An 18,598-nucleotide genomic window follows, 5' to 3' on the forward strand; every position below is an offset into this window, starting at 1 on the left:
CTAGGTGGCTCTATGTTTGAGCATCTGCCTTTGGCTCAGGTCGTGATCTCAGGGTCCTGGGATTGAGTCTTGCATCAAACTCTCTGCAGGGGAGACTGCTTCTCTGCCTGTGTCTTTCCCTCTCTCTCTGGGTCTCTCATAAAAAAAAAAAAGTAGACAACACCCAAAAAACAAGTTTTTAAAAATGGGTGGAGGACCTGAATAGACATTTTTTTAAAGACACACAGATGGCCAACAGACACACGAAGAGATGCTCAACATCACTCAACATGAGGGAAATGTAAATCAATACTACAATGACATATCACCTTTCACCTGTCAGAATGGCTAAAATCAAAAAGACAAGAAATATTTAGTGTTGGCAAGGATGTGGAAGAAAAGGAACCCTCATGCATGGTGGGAATGCAAGCTGGTGGCCACTGTGGAAAACAGTATGGAAGTTCCTCAAAAAATTAAAAATAGAAATACCATATGATTTAGTAATTCCACTGCTGGGTATTTACCCAAAGATGATGAAAACATGAATTGGAAAAGATCTAGGAATGTTTATTGCAACATTATTTCAGTAGACAAGATATGGAACCAATCTAAGTATCCATCAGTAGACGAATGGATAAGGAAGATGTGGGAGACATACACACAGTTGTATATCTATAATTCTATATACATACACACAATGGAATATTACGCAGCCATAAAAAGGATGAGATTGTGCTATTTGTATTTCACTTATGCTAAGTGAAATAAGGGGGGAAACAAACAAATAAAAAGCAGATATAAATACAGAGAAGAAACTGATGATTGACAGGAAGCAGGAGTGGGAGAAAGGCAAAATGGTGAGGAGTCATGGAAAAATAGGCTTCTAATTATGGAATGAATAAGTCACAGGAATAAAAGGCACAATAAGAAATATAGTCAATGATACTATAATAGCATTGTATGGGGGATCCCTGGGTGGCGCAGCGGTTTGGCGCCTGCCTTTGGCCCAGGGCGCGATCCTGGAGACCCGCGATCGAGTCCCACGTCGGGCTCCCGGTGCATGGAGCCTGCTTCTCCCTCTGCCTGTGTCTCTGCCTCTCTCTCTCTCTCTGTGTGACTATCATAAATAAATTAAAAAAATTTAAAAAAAATAGCATTGTATGGTGACAGATGGTAGCTACACTTGTGAGCATAGCATAGTGTGCAAACTTGTTAAATCACTATGTTTGTTGTACAGCTGAAACTATAGTAACATTGTCATTTATACTCAAAAAAATGGAAGACTTAAATAGTGGTGTTGTTTTAAATAGTTACTTTTTGTTTTGTTTTTCATTCAGAATGAGGTGCAGACAGCAAAAGAATTTATAAAGATTGTAGAAGCTGCAGAAAATGAATACCAGGTATGTTTTTCAAAAGTACATGATTTATATTTGCTTATAAATAATGGCACTGAAGTTTTAATACTGCAGTTTATAACTGAAGTTATAATAATGGCACTGAATTTCAGTCATGAGCCTGAATTTTTTTCATTTATTTCACTATTATAAAACATAATCTTTTTTGGGTTTTTTTTTTTTTTTATTTACTTGTTTTTAATTCAGTGGCAAACTTATGAAAATGTGGCCAAAATTCATTTTTACCCAACAGTAATATCTGAGTATTAGTCATAATATGCCAAGATTTTAAATGGTTATTTTGTTTTTGATTGGAAATTTTAATTTATGAAGTGTTTCCCAAAGTATTTAGATTATGTGTAATCTGGTCAGATCTTATTTCACGTTATACTCTTATTTTTTACATTTTTTTTTATCAGCTTTTAAACCGTACTCTTGAACTTACACATTTAATTTGTGGATTCGCCACATTTCTGCTTCTTGGAAACAATAATGTATAAAATTGTTTTGAGTGAAATAGTAAAATAGATCCAAAATGAGAACACATAAATATTAAATCCAATTTGCAATTTCATTTCATTAAATTATCCAAAACAATTATAGGCTTTTTTCTTTTAGGAGCTTCTGGCTGGCTAAGTCAGTACAGTACATGATTATTGAACTCATGACCATGAAATCCAAACCTGAGCCAAAAACAGGAGTCGGACACTTAACTGACTGAGCCACCCAGGCGCCCCTCTCTTAGCTGCTTGCTTTTTTTTTTTTTTTTTTTTTTAAGATTTTTTTTAACTTATTCATGAGAGACACAGGCAGAGGGAGAAGGAGGCTCCCCGCGGGGAGCCCAATGTGGGACTTGATCCCGGGACTCCGGGATCAAGCCCTGAGTGGATGGCAGATACTCCACCTCTGAGCTACTCAGGCATCCCTTTTAGCTGCTTTTTAAACAGTTTTAAAAGCCACATTGGGGTTTTTGACTTTTTTTTTTTTTTTTTTTTACTTTTTAAAAACAGTGAAATAAGCTGGTTAAATAAAGGTTTTTCTAAAACATCTATGTGTTGTATAAATTGATCTGTTCCTTTTATTTCTTAAACTTCTAACTACTATTTTTCATAGACCGCCATCAGTGAGAATTATCAGACAATGTCGGACACTACTTTCAAAGCCTTACGTCGACAGTTGCCAGTTACACGCACGAAGATTGATTGGAACAAGATCCTTAGCTACAAGATTGGCAAAGAGATGCAGAATGCATAAGATGAACATTGCATGACCGGATCATTTTAATGTTTTTGCGTTTTAAAAAAAAAATCATTGCAAAAAGTATTCAGAACTGTCAAGCTACCCAGTCAGATGGGCTGTTGCCATTTAAAATCACTGTAATTAATTAGTTTGGTTAGAGCACAAAGCTTAGCTAATCAACCGTTATTTTTCATTTCTTTTGTTCAAAGAGGACAATTAGTTTAAATGTCTTTTACTTTCTGTTATACCTTTCTTTCTTATAATTAAGAGATGATTCCTCTAGTTTAATGTTAAAAGTTTTTGAAGTGTTTCAAAAATATTTTACTTATCGTAACCCTAAAGTTGTTGTCTTTTGGTTTACGAAGTGGGCAACTTTTGATATTTGCCCAGTTCTTTTTAATGGGGTCAATAATGGACATTCTAGTTTAAGGTGGTTGATGGATTTAGCCATATATGCTGCTAAAGAAATTGTCTACCTTTTCCCCTCACCTCTTCCATTTATGTAAGATTGAGATTAGAGGGAAAGCATTTTCTATATCAATTGTGTTTGAACTTTGAAGAAGGTTATTTAGCTAGCTTAGTGTTTAACTAAACTTTTTTTAAATAAGGCCAAGGTCTAATGCTGTTTTGAGATTCTGAAATTAAATGGAAATACTTATTTCAGAAATGCATTTAATGCTTTTTTTCTTGTGACAGTTACGCAAATTAGCTTGAACTCCATATGTCCCTGAGTTATTTTTATCATAAAGCCACAAATGTATTATAACAAGGCAAATTGTAATATATATAATCCTGAACTCATGACCATGTCTCAGTTTATTTCTTTTCTTGGATTGAAAAGTACTGAAATTCAATGTGACATTAAAATGGAAATTTTCCTATTTATTTGAATCGAATATCACTTATCAGTGAGTCATATACTATTTTAAAATACTTTCTTTGGATATTGTGATTCTTAACTGGTTGTAAATTAGAGAAGCTGGGAGTACATATGGTGTGCATTACAGTCTAAATTTTTCCATCTTATGCATCATAAGCATGTTTGTAATATTTTAAAATATACATTTACTGATGCTACAGGAATTTCAAACCTGTGGTGAATGTTAGTATTTACTATAGAGAGTGGGGTGGATTTATGGTTCATTCAATCGAGTATTGCTTACTATACTCCAGTGGAATCTCTTCCTCACATACTCTTGCAGATGTCTGGGCCTGGAAGTGTTTTTTTAAAAACACCACTTTTATTATGTACAATAAAATATTTCATTAGCTTGAATTGTATAGAATTTAAAACTTTTCTCAAAGCATGTCATTTAATTTCTTTTTAAAAATCAGGCTTGGGCTTTGAAAACACGGAGAACTTAATATGAAATTTGAGTTTGGTTAAATTGTTTTCTCTTAGTTTTGCCATATTGGGATTTCTGAAGAAAATGAATTAGCAATGTTAATTTTCTCTTCCCTTTTTAAATAGGCATTTTCCAAAGTCATGATTCTGAACTGAACACACTAGGTAAATCTTTTAATTGGCTTCTTCCGTCATATCATTTGGACTATCGTGGGTTTTTATCCCCTACAGGTCAGTTACTTTGGATGTTTTATGGCCCTAGAATGTGATCTTGAAAATACATGCATTTGTCTTTAAGGTGATGATTTAAGGGTGAAGTACAGAGGCAAGGGTAAATTAGGGGAACAGTTAGGAGGCTACTGCAGTAATCTAGTTGAGAGCAAATGCTGACCTGGTCTGAGTGGTAGCTATAGTCTATAGAGGTGGTGAGTTCTGGATATGTGTTAAAGGTAAAATAAAAAAGATTTGCCGAAAGTTTGGTTGCAGAATATGAGATGAAGAATGCCAGAGACATTTTGGGGTTGAGAAATTGGGGGAAATTCAGGGTCAGCAGAAGGGTTGGTCAGGAGCTCAGTTTTCGATTTCAAGGGGAAATACCATGTAGCAGTTAGATACTGGAAACAGGAGGTAGAGTGGTCCTCTGGGCTGAAAAAACAGTGGAATGAATGGACCTGGGTCACAGGGTTTGGAAGCCAGGCAAAATGAAGTCCAACTCAAGGTTAGTGATGATGTAACGTGACACCGAGGGAGTATGCTCTGTTAAGCATGTTAAAGCTGCACGATGCAGGCACAGAGTAGAGGAGTTGAACTAATAACCAAGGTTGTGGTTTTGCCAAGAGAGGCTGACTCACCATGGGAACGGGCAAGGTTGCAACGATAGCCTCTGGAACGGAAGCTTAGGTAAGGGAGAGAAATGAGGCCAGGAGAGGAGCCGAGAAAGTGTGGCACAATCAGTAGATTACATAGGTACGGTTAGAGTTAGCGTACTAGAAGGCAATGAGTGGTGGTTAGGGTGATGTGTTACAGATTGAGATTTTGAGGAGTTATACTTACTCCTAATGATATTAGGATCAAGGGAGTGACTGGCTGAGGTAGGAGAGGAGTTCAAGTAGCTGTGAAGCCTGGGGTCGCTATGGGGTACTGAAATCAAGAATTATGGTAGAAGTAAGTATTCTGACACGAGTGCTGTTTTTCAAGACTACATCTCGACATTTATAATACATTTGTATGAGTTAAGTAAATAATATGGTAAAGATACTCATGAGGTTTTTCTTCATTTGGGATTTTGGAAACTAAAATGAGAACAGAAGCATATATAAAAAGGTATTCTGGAAGTCCTGGTTCATTAAAAATGTTCTTGAAAAGTGAAATTCTTAGGAAACTAATTAAAGATGACTAGAGGTAATTCCATTGCTTTTGGGTGGCCTTTTCTGTGGTTAAAATAATTTTTTTACTTGATTACACCAAAAGCTTTGGAATGATGCAAGATCCTTTGAAAAGATCTTCATGCTGATAATCATTTTGTGCCTTTGCCAGGTAGTGGGTATAAAATATAAAGGCATATTTTGCCTGCAGGTAACACAGGTGTTTTGTAATGCATGTGTGTTGTGAAACATCCCAAGAAGAATGTGCATTTCTTTTCACTTCCCTAGGTTAGATATTTAAAAGCAGCATTGCAATGTACTTGCTATTCCTAAGTTGTAGTATTTTTGTCCTTGAAACTGAAAAAATTTTAAAGGCATGACTTTGTATAGACATCTTCACGTTTGATATTCTGAGTATTATGCAAAAGCTTTATTGTAGGATTGACCAGTGGTGCCAGCTATTGGAGAATATTCAAAATATTCAATTAAAATTAAAATAACCAGTGAAACTTTTAAGGTCTAATTGGTATTAGAAATTAACGTCAAATCATTTAAGATTAATCACACTGTTTCCAGAGAACCATTCTAGGCATTGTAGAGTCAGGAAAATATAAAGTTATTTCTTTAAAGAACCTATAAAGTAGTCGTGGGTATGTTGTAGTGTTCTCTAAATTTTTAACATCACAAAAGATATAGAAAGTGATGATACTTGTAAGGCATTTTGGGAGAAATGGCTGCTTGCCAACTGCTCTAAGGCTCAAGGAGCCTCCTATCTCGGTACACCTTGAACCTATTTATGTAGTAGGTGTGCTAGGGGTAACACAAATAAGTGGATTTACAAGATAAACTTCAGGCCTAACTTAACCTACAGTAGCTTTTAAAGAAATGACCACCTAAGGAAGTTTTCCTGGAAAAGATGAATGCAAACTCTACTTCAGCACACTTAGCATTTTTTGTTAAGTATGTGTGTAACAGTAGGCAGGAAATCCTCTCATATCTTGAAACATCAAAATATAGCTAATCGGTTTCTTGAATAGCTCCCTGATAGTCGTGGGTCAGATATAGCATTATACATTTGAAAACTAAATAACATGGTTTTGTTTTTACACATACCACAATATAAAAGTGAAGCCAACAGAAAAGGTAAAATTAAAAATGTTCTTATGAACTAGAGTAGAGCTAATAAGATACTAGAACATTTTATCCCTAATTTTTTTTTATTAATTTATTTATTTATGATAGTCACAGAGAGAGAGAGGCAGAGACATGGGCAGAGGAAGAAGCAGGCTCCCTTACAGGGGAGCCCGGTGCGGAACTCAATCCAGGACCCCGGGATCACGACCTGAGCCAAAGGCAGACACCAACCACTAAGCCACCCAGGTGCCCCTTTTGCAGTTTTTTTTTTTTTTTTAAGGTTAGATTTATTCATGAGAGAGAGAGAAACACAGAGGGAGAAGCAGGCTCCCTATGGGGAGCTTGGTGCGGGACTCGATCCCAGGACCCCGGGGTCATGCCCTGGGCTGAAGGCAGAGGTTCAACCTCTGAGCCACCCAGGTACATCAATGTCAGTTTTAATATAGTGTTAAAAACTATCAGTTACTTTTGTGTAGTATGACAGTAACAGAATAAAGATTTTTTTTCATGCAGACTGGCTAGAGAACACACATATCACAGATGTTAAATCAGCCGCTCCTTCTCCTAGCAAATCACTACGTGAAGTTAAAGCTCTCTGATTAATAGAAGACCGGTAAGGAAACAAAGTTGGTTTGTATGTCTTAGGATGTGATTTCTTGAGGAAATGTGTGGAATGCCCAGCTTTTAAACCAAATAAATATTGAAGGAGTAAAAGGATACCCCCCCAGAAATCATGACTAAACGGTAAAAATCACAGTCTTTCTCTTTGGCTTCAAGTTTTGTGCTGCTAACTTGCTAACTTAGCAGAATCTGAACACTGATGCAGAACTCTTGGGACTTCTGCTTGAAAATGAGGACTTGCCTCTTGTATCCCAAAGGAATGCTAAAGAGAAATACTAAGGAGTCACAGATCTCTTAGGCATAAGCTAGACACTTAGGAGAGACTTCTTTCAGAATGCCCAGGAAGGTACAGAGCAGCATTCAAGGGTGCTGAAAATATCTCAAGTATAGAAAAAGCCAATTTAATTTTTTTAAAAAATTTTTTTAAGGGAAATTCTCAGGTACACTCATTTCCCCCTTGTTTTGGGACTTTACACAGGAAAGAGGAAAGAAAAAAAAAAAAAAGGAAATGGCAGAGACTTGTATTGGGAAAACCTAAAGTCAGTCTAAATACCCAGCAACAGAGATTAATTCAGATACTGTGGTTTGCTGACAGTAGGGTAGCATACAGCTTTTAAAAACTCAGGAACTGGAGTTCCATGTAGCAACATAGTATAAATGTTGAAAGAAAAAGGCAAGTTGCAGAAAGGTAAGTACAGTTTTAAGTGTAAATTTAAAAACTTGTGAGACGTTTGTACAGTATGTATAAAACAATGGAGTGAAAAAATCAGGGTAGTGTGTGAGGAAGATCGGGGACTGGGATTGGGGAAAATATAGAAGGATTCGGTTGTATCTTAAGAATTTGTTTTGTAAACTAGGTGATAGGTAGGCAAGTATATCTGATATTTTGTAACTTAAATATACAACTTAAGCCAACACATTTGGAACTTTATAAGTCATTGGACCCATATTGTTTTATACTGAATTTTATCAAACTCTCCATATTCAGATAATTTCTGTGTTCCAGACATCATTCTGGATGATTAAAAGAAATACTTTTAATGAACCTGACATACATAACTTTAAGAAAAACACCAAAGAAACTTATCGATGAAATCTCCCTATAAAGTTCAAGAAACCATGGTAATAACCAAAGCCTATTACATTATGACCAAATAGGATTTATCCCTGGAATGCAGTGATTATTACTTGTTAACAAATCTAGTAATGTAGCTCATTACAGTAGCATTTTAAGAGAAAGAAACACCATCCTCTCAGTAAAATATCTCATAAAATTTTATACTCAATACTGATTTTAAAGGCAGTGTCTCAAACCAGCAAGGTAAAGATGAATTACTCTCTACGTGGTACCGGGACAAAAGAGAGTAGTCGGCTGGAAAAAATAAATTTGGATCCATACCTCACACCTCGTACCAAGTTAAAATTGGATCAGAGACTTAATGGTATAAATTATATAAAAGTTCTTGAAGAAATCATGGTAACACCTTTTAGGTAATTTCAGAATAATAGAGTGTTGGATGGTTCTAAGACCACCCTCACAATCCATACAATAAAAATTAATGTATCTGACTTCATAAAAATCCAGGTTTTCTGTATGGCTTGTCAGACTCTAAGCAAAGTTGAAAGACCATCCACCCACAGGAGGGAACATGTTTGGCACCTGGTGAGTTTTCCCGGTGCCCAGGAGGAACCCACAGCGTGGTCACCGAGGCCCATCGTGGCAGCCTTCCCGCTTGGACTGCCTACTTGGACTTGAGAAGTCAGTAAATTCGTACCTTATTTCAGCCACCGCTGTTCGGGGTGTTCTTAAAAGTTCCTCCTGCCCCTCATTCTACACACAGTTTGGTACCAGAAGTGGGGGTCCTGCCAGGACCAGGCTCTAAGGTGGCGTTGACTAAAGGCCCAGCACTGGGTTCTGCTGACACTTGAAGGCAGTGCAATGTGCACGTGGCCCCCCGCAGCGGCTGTCCCCTCTGCCCAGAAGGCCCGCGACGTCCTGAGTCCTTGTGACAGTCCAGGATACCTCCCTGCGGGGAGAAGTCCTGCTCCACCGGCTGGGGGGTTCAGTAGGGCGCAAATGCCGCAGGCCAGGAAGCTGATGATCCTGTCTGGCCAGGAGAAAGCACTCTTGGCTCCTGTGCCTTGGAAGTAGGATGTGGCTGTATCTTCTCATGGGGGCAGGGGGTGGGGGGCGCAGAGGCAGAGGGGAGCGGATCCAGCAGCTCCACGCCCATGCAGAGCCCGTGGCTGAGATGGGGACCTGAGCAGAAATCGGGAGTGCGCTCCACCAGCGGAGCCCGGAGCCTCGCAGGCGCCCCAGCGGGGCCTCAGTAGGAGGAAGGACGACCGAGAAGGCCGAGAAGATTGAGGAGCGGCCTGGGGGCGCCCCCGGCCTGGAGCTCCTCCGACCTGGGCCGGAAGGAGGGGTAGCAGCTGAGCCCAATCCCTCCTCCCCTGAGCTGCCCGAACACAGGGACTCCGTTGGGGGCTTGGGACTGCGGGACTTGCAAGGATGGCCGTGTGCTGACCACTGACCCAGCAACGTCCCCAGTGCCCTGAAGCCGCCAGGGCCATTCGGCCCGTCCCTCGTGAGGTTCCGCCTGCAGGTCCCGCGTGGTCCCATCACCAGAGAGGACAAGGGCCTCCTCCCGCGCACCGCCCCCCCCCCCCCCCCCCCGCCCCAGCCCATCGTTTCACAAGGTCTGTTAGTGTTTTACCAGGGTGTCCCGGATTCGGACAGGTGACCTCGAAAGCCAGTGCAGACTCGCTCTCGCGGCGGCCTGGGCCGGGTCCCCTGTTCAGGGTCCCCGCCCGCGGAGCCCGGGGTGCCCTCTGTGGCTGCAGTGTCGCCTGTCACTTGGGATTCTCTCCCCAGCCCTGTGTGAGGCGCATCCCAGCTCCCCGCGGATGGCATAGGGAACGCAGTGCCCCTGCGCCTCGTCGCCCGGCCGGGGTCCTTCCGGGACCGGGGAGCGCCAACGATCACAGTGGTAACAGGTGCCAGGCCACGTGTGCCACGTGCAGTGCCCTCACCACTGCCAAGCTGCGGCGGTGACCGTAACGGGAAGGGCAGAGGGGGACGAGGCCCCCTGGGAAGGATGGACGGGGGTGCTCCGCAGGGCGCAGCAGCAGAGCTGCCCACGGCCCATGAAGGGCTCCCGGCCTCGGTGGAGTAGGGAGGTCTTGGGGTCCCGCAAAGTGGTCCGACAGGAAAGGACGACAGTGCTTTCCACTGTTACGGGGTTTTGCGGGTGTGGTTTTTTTTTTTTTTTAAGATTTATTTATTCATGACAGAGAGTGAGAGAGAGAGAGGCAGAGACACAGGAGGAGGGAGAAGCAGGCTCCGTGCCGGGAGCCGACGTGGGACTCGATCCCGGGACTCCAGGATCACGACCTGGGCCGAAGGCAGGTGCTAAACCGCTGAGCCACCCAGGGATCCCCTTGCGGGGGGTGTGTTTTTAATGATTTTATTTGAGAAAGAGTGTGATGACCAGCAGGGGTGGGGGCAGAGGGAGAGCGGGGAGCCCGATGTGACTTGACCCCATGACCCCGCGGTCTCGACTGAGCTGCCCAGGGGCCCTGCTGACAGTTCTGAGTCGTGGTGGGTCTGTCCCTGCGACTCCACAGCACTGGGGCGGGGGGGGGGGGGCTGATGTCCTTTAACGTGGCTGCTGGCTGGGAGGCGACACCCTCGCCCGTGAGGATGAGGGTACCCAGGTGTCTTGGGCTCTGGGCCGAGGGTGGCAAGAGGTGCGGGGGCCGCCTCCCGGGGGAGTGGCGGGCGGCCCTGGGCTAGGCGGGGGGCTGACTGGGAGGGCCGGGGTGCCCCTTGCACCACATGGCCTGCGTTGCCCAGCTTCCCCTGAGCGCGTCCAGGCACCGCCACCGCTCGTTGGGCCACCGCGGCACCGGCCCTTGATCCCAGCTGCCAGCTGCAGGGGACGATGGCACGGTCCCTCTGGGCCAATGCCCTCCCACAGCTGGCGAACGCGTTGAAACTGGTACTCCTGCGTGGGAGGAACACTTCCCCGAACAGAGGGGACAAAACCGTCTGCGTCCCCACCGCCCGGTCAGTGGGGCACCAGGTGGCAGGTCTCCAGGCAGAGGCCCAGACCCGAGCGCTCGCGCTTCTGCAAAGGGAAGGGTGGCCCGAGGCCGCCTGGGGCTCTGCCCGAGGCCGGGGGCTCCGGCGACCAGGGGAACTCGGCACACGCGGGTCCAGCCCGGGACGTGGTCTGCCTCCGGGCAGGTGTGAGCCCTTGGAGCCCAGGGCGCGGCGGCTCTCGGCCCCGGAGGCCAGGGACCCGCTGGAGAGTCTGAAGAAGGTGACAGCCTCCCCGGCTCGCAGCCCTGGGTCGGCGCACCTGCGGGCAAGCCTCGGCCCCCGCAGCACCCCGCTGTCGGCCGGAGCCCAGGACCCCCTTGCCTGGCGTGCCCGGCTCTCCTCGGGCCGGACAGTCGTGCACTTGGCATCGCAGCGGCGAGTGAGGGACAAGGCCCGTCCCCACCTGGGGACAGGGGCGCTGGGCGGGAGGAGCCGGCCGGCCTGTGTCTGGAGGAAACAGCCGGGAAGGGGGGTGCAAGCTCGCAGGCGAGGCCGCCGGGCGGGGAGCGGGCCCTGAGCCTGGCTGCCGGCCGACCGCTGGCCCTGGGGGCCTGCCCCCCGCCCTCTGCAGCCCATTTCCCGCTCGGGGACCCTTCCACGGAGCTGGCCTGGGCTGCCCCCCCCGCCTGCGGCTGCAGCCCCGGTCCCAGGGCCGGGCCCGCTTCCCTATCTCACGTGCCCAGCCGCCCGCCGCGTGGCCCCCCGGCCTGGGTGCTCTCTGCCCCTGGGTGCCCGGCCCTCCCCCGGACCCCCTCAGCCATGCTCCCGGCTCACTGGGCGTGCGGCTCGCAGTGTCCCCTCCTCGGGTGTCGGGGCACAGAGCTCCAGCTCGGAGTCATCCTTCCCCGGTGACCTGCCGAAAGTCGTCCGGCCCGTCCCCCCCCAAGTCCTCTCGCAGCTACAGCCGAGGAGCCTGCTCCATCGTGCCCCCGACGGTCGCCCACAGCTTCTCTCCACGTGGGCGGGCGCCTGGAGCTTCGGTTGCTCTGCCCCTCGAGCCCCGTCACCCCCGCCTCCCCGGAGACTCAGACCCGAAGACGCGGAGCTACAACTGCCCACGGGGAAAGAACGAGGAAATCGGGAGCCAGGGTATGTAAAGTCTCGAATTTTACCCCCAGAGCCTGGATCTGAGATCGTAAGGCAACAGCAAGCGCATGGAAAGAATATTGACGGAGCCAGATTTTCTTTCTACCCTTGATGCTAAGTAAGACCTGTGAACTGCGTGTGTGCGTGTGTGTGCGTGTGTGTGTGTGTTGTACGCACACGCGCGCGAAGGGGAATGTTGTTGAGGGCGCAGTGGTAGAGGTAGAGAGAACTAGAAATAAAACAAGGGTTAAACGCTCGGCGGGGGGTCCTGACCCTACCCCTGACTCACCTGTCAGCCTCAGGTCACCCAACAGCGGCTCCAAACAGGGCCCCGCTACCTGGCCCATGGGCCACATCCAGGCCGTCACCTGTCCCTGTACAGCTGGGAAGCTACGAAGAGTTTTTTACATTATTACCTGGTTGGAAAGAATCAAAGGGTAGAGAACACGTTTCTCAAATGCTTTAAAGTCAACCCATGCACTGCTCTAAACTCATTTAGTTAAAGCAACCTCCTAAGGCAGGTATTACGACTCCTTATATAAATGAGGAATTGAAAGCTTCTGCGTAGTTTAGCCAACGATCACACAGCCAGCGACGACTCAGCTGCAGTCCAAATCCAGGAAGTCTTCACCCAGAGCTTATGCTTTTAACTCGCTTCCCCATAAGAAACGATTCAACACAACAGAGATAGTGTATAAGCGGCAAAAGGGAGATTCGGACGACATGTTCTGGTGGGTTTCAGGGAAGGAATATCACTGTTTCAGAGAAGGGAGGGCTTTGTAGGCCAGCGAGATTGGGTTTCTATCAGGATGATACTGAAGACCAACTTTAACCCTGATTATGTGACTGTTATCTCCTTCCCCCCAAAAGAATTATTTTTATTATTATTATTCTAGTTATTGTGTTTTGTTATTTCATCAGAAAATCATGGAAATTTGTTTCCTTTCTTAATGTATAAGTACATATAAGATACCTCCTATTTCATGTCTTTGCCTGCAAAGCCTAAAATAGTTGCTGTCTGGATTTTTTTTTTTAAATTTGAAGAACCCTGATTTAGACCATAAGACACTGTTATTTATTGTTATTAAGAAGTCCAGATGTAGGTGATTTCAAGGTTAGTTCATAAACTCAACGATGTCGTCAGAGACTCAAGCTTTTTTATTTTCTCTTTTTTTTTTTCCCTCTACTATTTGTAGCATGTTCCATTTTTAGTGTTTGTTTGCTTGTTTGACCTTCTCATGGTCACAAAACGGCTGCTTCAGCTCCAACCTTTGCGGCTGGTAAGGAGAAAGAAGCTTCAACTGTGCGTTTAGTTAGCGATGAGCGATATCTCAGCAGGTGTGGAGTAGGTGCTGACGTTTCGTGACCGCACTTTTTATGTGAGACAAAGAAACCCCCTGTTTGGTTGAACCACTGTTATTTATTTTTTTCGGTTATATCAGATAAACACAATCTTAATGAAAACAAACCTGAATCCCCTGATCCTGAAATGGGGCCACTGTAGAGGGTTCCCAGTAATCACTTGCAGACTGAGTGACTGATGCACATGCAGCCCCAAAATCCTGCGGCAAGAGACGGAGGGCTGAAGACAGTGAAGGAGGACTGAGACCGTGAGGGCAGGGCCGCCCAACAGCGACTCCAGAGGCGCGCTCACCTCCCAGTCTTTGTGGAAGCTCTCCCGGAAGACAAAGCAGCAGCGTAGACACTGCCCCAGGAACCGTGCAACGTGGAACACCATTCAAATCCCCCCCGCGTGGCTGTCATCATTTTTAACGATTCCCATGATTTCATAATTCAAAATTCCTTGCAAACATTATTTTGAAAATCGTAGGCCTCCAAGAATATCCTACGCTGAGATAGAACCTCCAGAAGAGCGACGCGGCCTGAGATGTTCAGTCACAAGGAGGTGGCCACACAGCCCTTGAAAGGTCGGTGCCTCCTTTTAGCACGTTTTATGAGTAGTCAATGGGCTTTACTTGCTATCGACTAGTCGTATAACTTCAAGAAACAGAAAAAAAGATTTTGCCAATTTTGCCAATGTTTCCGGGAGTCATAAAATTAAAAAAAAAAACTTCTTGAGGTATCAGTAAGAAAACTGAATTTAGAATCAAAATCCTGATCTTTGAATCCCAGTTCCTAGACTTACTGAATGTGTAACTCTGAGCAAGCCTCTTGACCTCTGTGAGCCTTTATTTTCTAATTCACAAAATACCAATGCTGTCGGTGTAGAAAGAGCTCAAAATCTCCAATGACGTTCTTCCTACCTACGGAAAAAACAACAACAACAACAACAAAAAAAAAACAGTGGGAATACCCCGCCGGGGAACGTAGTTTTTAAGGGCAACTCTGATGATCATTTGGCAATTGCTTTTCTGGAGCATTATGTTGAGAAGGATTCTGGGCTGGAATCCAGATTCAGTAGGAGGAAATACTGTGATCAGTTAACAGCGTGTGCGCACGAGGACACCAGAGAGTAGCTATGTGTGTAGCCAGGTATTCCCTACCCCATATGGGGAAGCAGTGGGCACCCATAGGGACTCTTACCTAGATAAGTGGCATGAATCTGGGCACAGAATGGGATGGGGTGGGATGGGGTGGGATGAGGTGGGATGGGGTGGGATGGGATAGGATGGGATGGGACAGAATAGAAAGCAAAAAAGAGAACCAGCGGGTGTCTGGCTGGAGCTCCAGAGAACCCACCACGCAGCCCTCCTCAGCTGCCTTCCCTTACGGTCGCCTGTGCATATTCTCTCTTTAGTGTAGACGGTGAGTGCCTTGTTCTGGGACACTGAGTGGAGTGGATAATGTTTGTTGAGTGAATGAATAAAAGGATGAGCAAGTGAACAAATATACAGCTTTTCTGCTTCTCTGCATGACCTTGAACGAGTCCTTGCTGTAACTATAGCAACTGTAATTTGATGTGTTCTCAACGGTTTACAGAGCACCTTCACCTCCATTAAGTCACAGAGGGGAAAACAATGCCTACATGTGCTCCTCCCCTTACTAACCGGTCAGCAAATTCCAAGTTAGAAGCCAGCACAGTGTAGGGTACGAGCTGGAGCTACGCTCTCCTTTCAGCCAGAGGGTACCTACCAATTAGCAAAACCTATTTTTTTCACTCCTAAAGCCCTACTCAGGGATGCCTGGGGGGCTCAGCGTTGGAGCATCTGCCTCCGGCTCAGGTCATGATCCTGGAGTGCTGGGATCGAGTCCTACATCCGGCTCCATGCAGGGAGCCTCTTTCTCCCTCTGCCTCTCTCTCTCTCTCTCTCTCATGAATAAATAAAATATTTTTTTAAAGCCTCATTGGCAGTATAACATAAAACTATTTTTGAATTCTAAACTTGGCCCACAAGTATACAATTTTTATTAGTTACTCCTTAAGAGCCACCCTCCCTATGCCCTCCGGGCACCTATGACTGTATCCAAGAAGCAGGCTGGTACAAGTCCTTCAGCAAGTTAAACCACTTACCTTATGGAATTAAGTAAAAGAAATGTTGTTGGAGTTTTTTTTTATTTTTTAAAAGATTTTATTAATTTATTCACAGAGAGAGAGAGAGGCAGAGATATAGGCAGAGGGAGAAGCAGGCTCCATGCTGGGAGCCCAACCTGGGACTCGATCCCAGGTCTCCAGGGTCTCTAGGATCACACCCCAGGCTGCAGGCAGCGCTGAACTGCTGCACCACCAGGGCTGCCCTGTTTTTTTTTTTTTTTTTTTTTTTTTTTTTTTTTTTTTTTTTTTAATGATTAAGCTATGTGGAAAGACTCTGTATCCTGATTATTGTTCATTGTCTCCTTTTGCTTTCGCCTTTCTGCAGCCCACCTGCCCTAAGACGGAAGCTCCAGAAGGCTCCTTGTTCTGTTCGCCCATGTTGCCCATGCACCTGGAACACTGACCAGCACTCAACAAACCCTTCATAACGAATGAAGGAACAAACTAGAACACAAGGCAGCTTAATCGCATGGTGTGGAGCCAGCAATCTGTAAAGGATTGTTGTTTAAAGTGTAAGAATAGATCATTTCATCCCTAAAACAGGAGTACTTTCTATTGTAAGTTATGAAATATATAAAATTATTCCTGGAAACAGTTTTACAAAACTACCCATTCTACAAGGCTCATTTACTTTCACCCATACTCATCCCTTTGCCGAATTGCCTCTTTTTTTATTTCCCCTCCTTCTCCCTGGGTGCCCTTTCTGCAAGTGCACCGTCTACCCGGGCAGGAAGGCCTGACCCAAGGGCTGTCTCTTCCAAAAAGGCCTTCTGACAACTTGTTTCTCTCCTTTCTTTGTAATGCTTGATTTGTACTTCTCTTAAGAGTCATCCTATTATAAATATTTTTTTAAAGATTTTATTTTTATTCATGAGAGACCCAGAGACAGAGGCAGAGACACAGGCAGAGGGAGAAGCAGGCTCCCTATAGGGAGCCCGACACGAGACTCGATCCCAGGACTCCAAGATCACGCCCTGAGCCGAAGGCAGATGGTTGCCCACTAAGCCACCCAGGTGCCCCTATTATAAATCTTATTATAGTTATTTTAGGAATATTATTTATTTACTTACGTACTTTTTAGCTCCCTGGATGGGCCACCCCAAGGTGCCCTGGCACCACCCACCTGGCCACAGCGCCTCCAGAACCCCGAGCAGCACAGGAGGGTGGCCACGTGGCCCTGGGATGCTGCTATGGCCTGGGTCTGGCTTTCCAGACCCAGACAACCCGGGTGACCCCCCCAGGGAGGTCGAGGAGGTGGAGGAGGTGGAGGTGTCAGTGGCGGCAACGTTCCCAGGCGGCGAGGCAGACACAGGCACTCAGGGAGGCAGGGGCGGTTTAAGACACCGTCAGTGTATTCACGCTCACACTTGAAACAGCAAAATGGACACAACATATGGAACAACGATTTTAATTTATTTTATTTTAAAGATTTTATTTTTTCATGAGAGACAGAGAGAGAGAGGCAGAGACCCAGGCAGAGGGAGAAGCAGGCTCCATGCAGGGAGCCCGATGTGGGACTCGAACCCAGGACCTCAGGATCACGCCCTGGGCCCAAGGCAGCACTAAACCACTGAGCCACCCGGGCTGCCCTGGAACAATGATTTTACAGACGCGGGCCGTGAGGCAGTGAAGGACAGTGATCTCTAAGGGTCGAGGAACACATGACATGAACTCTGTGGTGGTCAGAGTTTTCAGGCTACAGCACACGGAGGGGAGACTGAGGCAGAGCCAGGCAGACACGCCGAAAGTCTGGGGACACGACAGCTCGAATCGTCAGGCAAGAACACCGGGAAGGACAGGGCGGCACAGAGGCTCCGGGGTCAGCAGAGGGTTGAGGGGCGCAGGGGCTGGCGAGACAGGCGACCAGCACAAAGCAGGGTTAGAGACGCGAGGCCCGGGGGCTGCCCCAGGGCTGCCCCGGGCTCCAGGACGGCCTGTGCCCCAGCCCCGCGGGAGACGGCGCAGGTTACCCCGAGGAGCCTTTCCCCAGCAGCGGCAGACGGTTAGCCCGCAGCTCCCATCCCTCCTAACAAATCTCAGAAGCAAGACTGGAGAGGATCAAACTGTTTTCAAGAAGCTCAGTGGTATCCAAGAGCAAAGCTCAAGAATGCAAAAATATCCAGCGCCAAATAAGGTAAGATCCGCGGCGTCTAACGTCCAATGACAACTTACCAGGCAGCAAAGAAACAGAAAAAGTGTGACCCGTAACGAGGATGAAGATCAATCAATCAAGGCAGACCTGAAACCGACCCCTATGTTAGAAGAGGAGAAAAAGACTTTACAACAATTGTTCTAGCTCCTTGTGCTAAAAAAGGCGAATTAAGGTCATAGAAGACCTGATAAAGAGCCAAATCAGACTTCTAGAGATGAAAATTACAGTGTGTCTAAAGGGAAAAAGACCCTGGATAGGATTAGTGGTTTTGAAGATAAAGCAATAGAAAATATCCTAAATGAAACTCAAGTAAAAAATAATTTAGCAGGTGTCTTCTCCGGGGGCTATGGGACAAGCTCAAGTGGCAAAAGGAAGGAAGAGAGAGAGGGACATGGAAGTAATATTTCAGAAATCATGGCCTGATGTTTTCCAAATTTGATGAAATTTGATGAGAACTGTAAACCATTAGTTCCAAGGACCTTGATGAGCCCCAAGCCCCAAAAACATGAAGAAAATCCTATCACATCACATCATAACCAAATTGCTCAAAAATAGGGATAAAGAGAAAAATCTTAAAACCGGTTAAGGAGGGGAAAACAGCGGTGTTAATGTTTAATGTTAACCCTGAACAATGTCAAACAGAGATAAGGATGACATCAGACTTCTCGTTGGAAATAACGTGAGAA

At 45.6% G+C, this 18,598-nt stretch overlaps 1 protein-coding gene across 1 annotated transcript in view; it reads left to right on the top strand.

The window, feature by feature from the left end:
• The window catches only part of CAPZA2 (capping actin protein of muscle Z-line subunit alpha 2), a 62,509-nt gene extending 56,679 nt beyond the window's left edge, over positions 1-5,830 (top strand). Inside the window, exons 9-10 of the mRNA XM_072764855.1 lie at positions 1,317-1,379; positions 2,487-5,830. Of these exons, the coding sequence (XP_072620956.1) occupies positions 1,317-1,379; positions 2,487-2,627 (204 nt within the window). The 3' untranslated portion in view covers positions 2,628-5,830. The remainder of the gene's footprint in view (positions 1-1,316; positions 1,380-2,486) is intronic.
• Positions 5,831-18,598: the final 12,768 nt, after the last annotated feature.

This window comes from Vulpes vulpes, chromosome 7 (genome assembly GCF_048418805.1).
Source record: "Vulpes vulpes isolate BD-2025 chromosome 7, VulVul3, whole genome shotgun sequence".
Lineage (NCBI taxonomy): Eukaryota > Metazoa > Chordata > Mammalia > Carnivora > Canidae > Vulpes > Vulpes vulpes.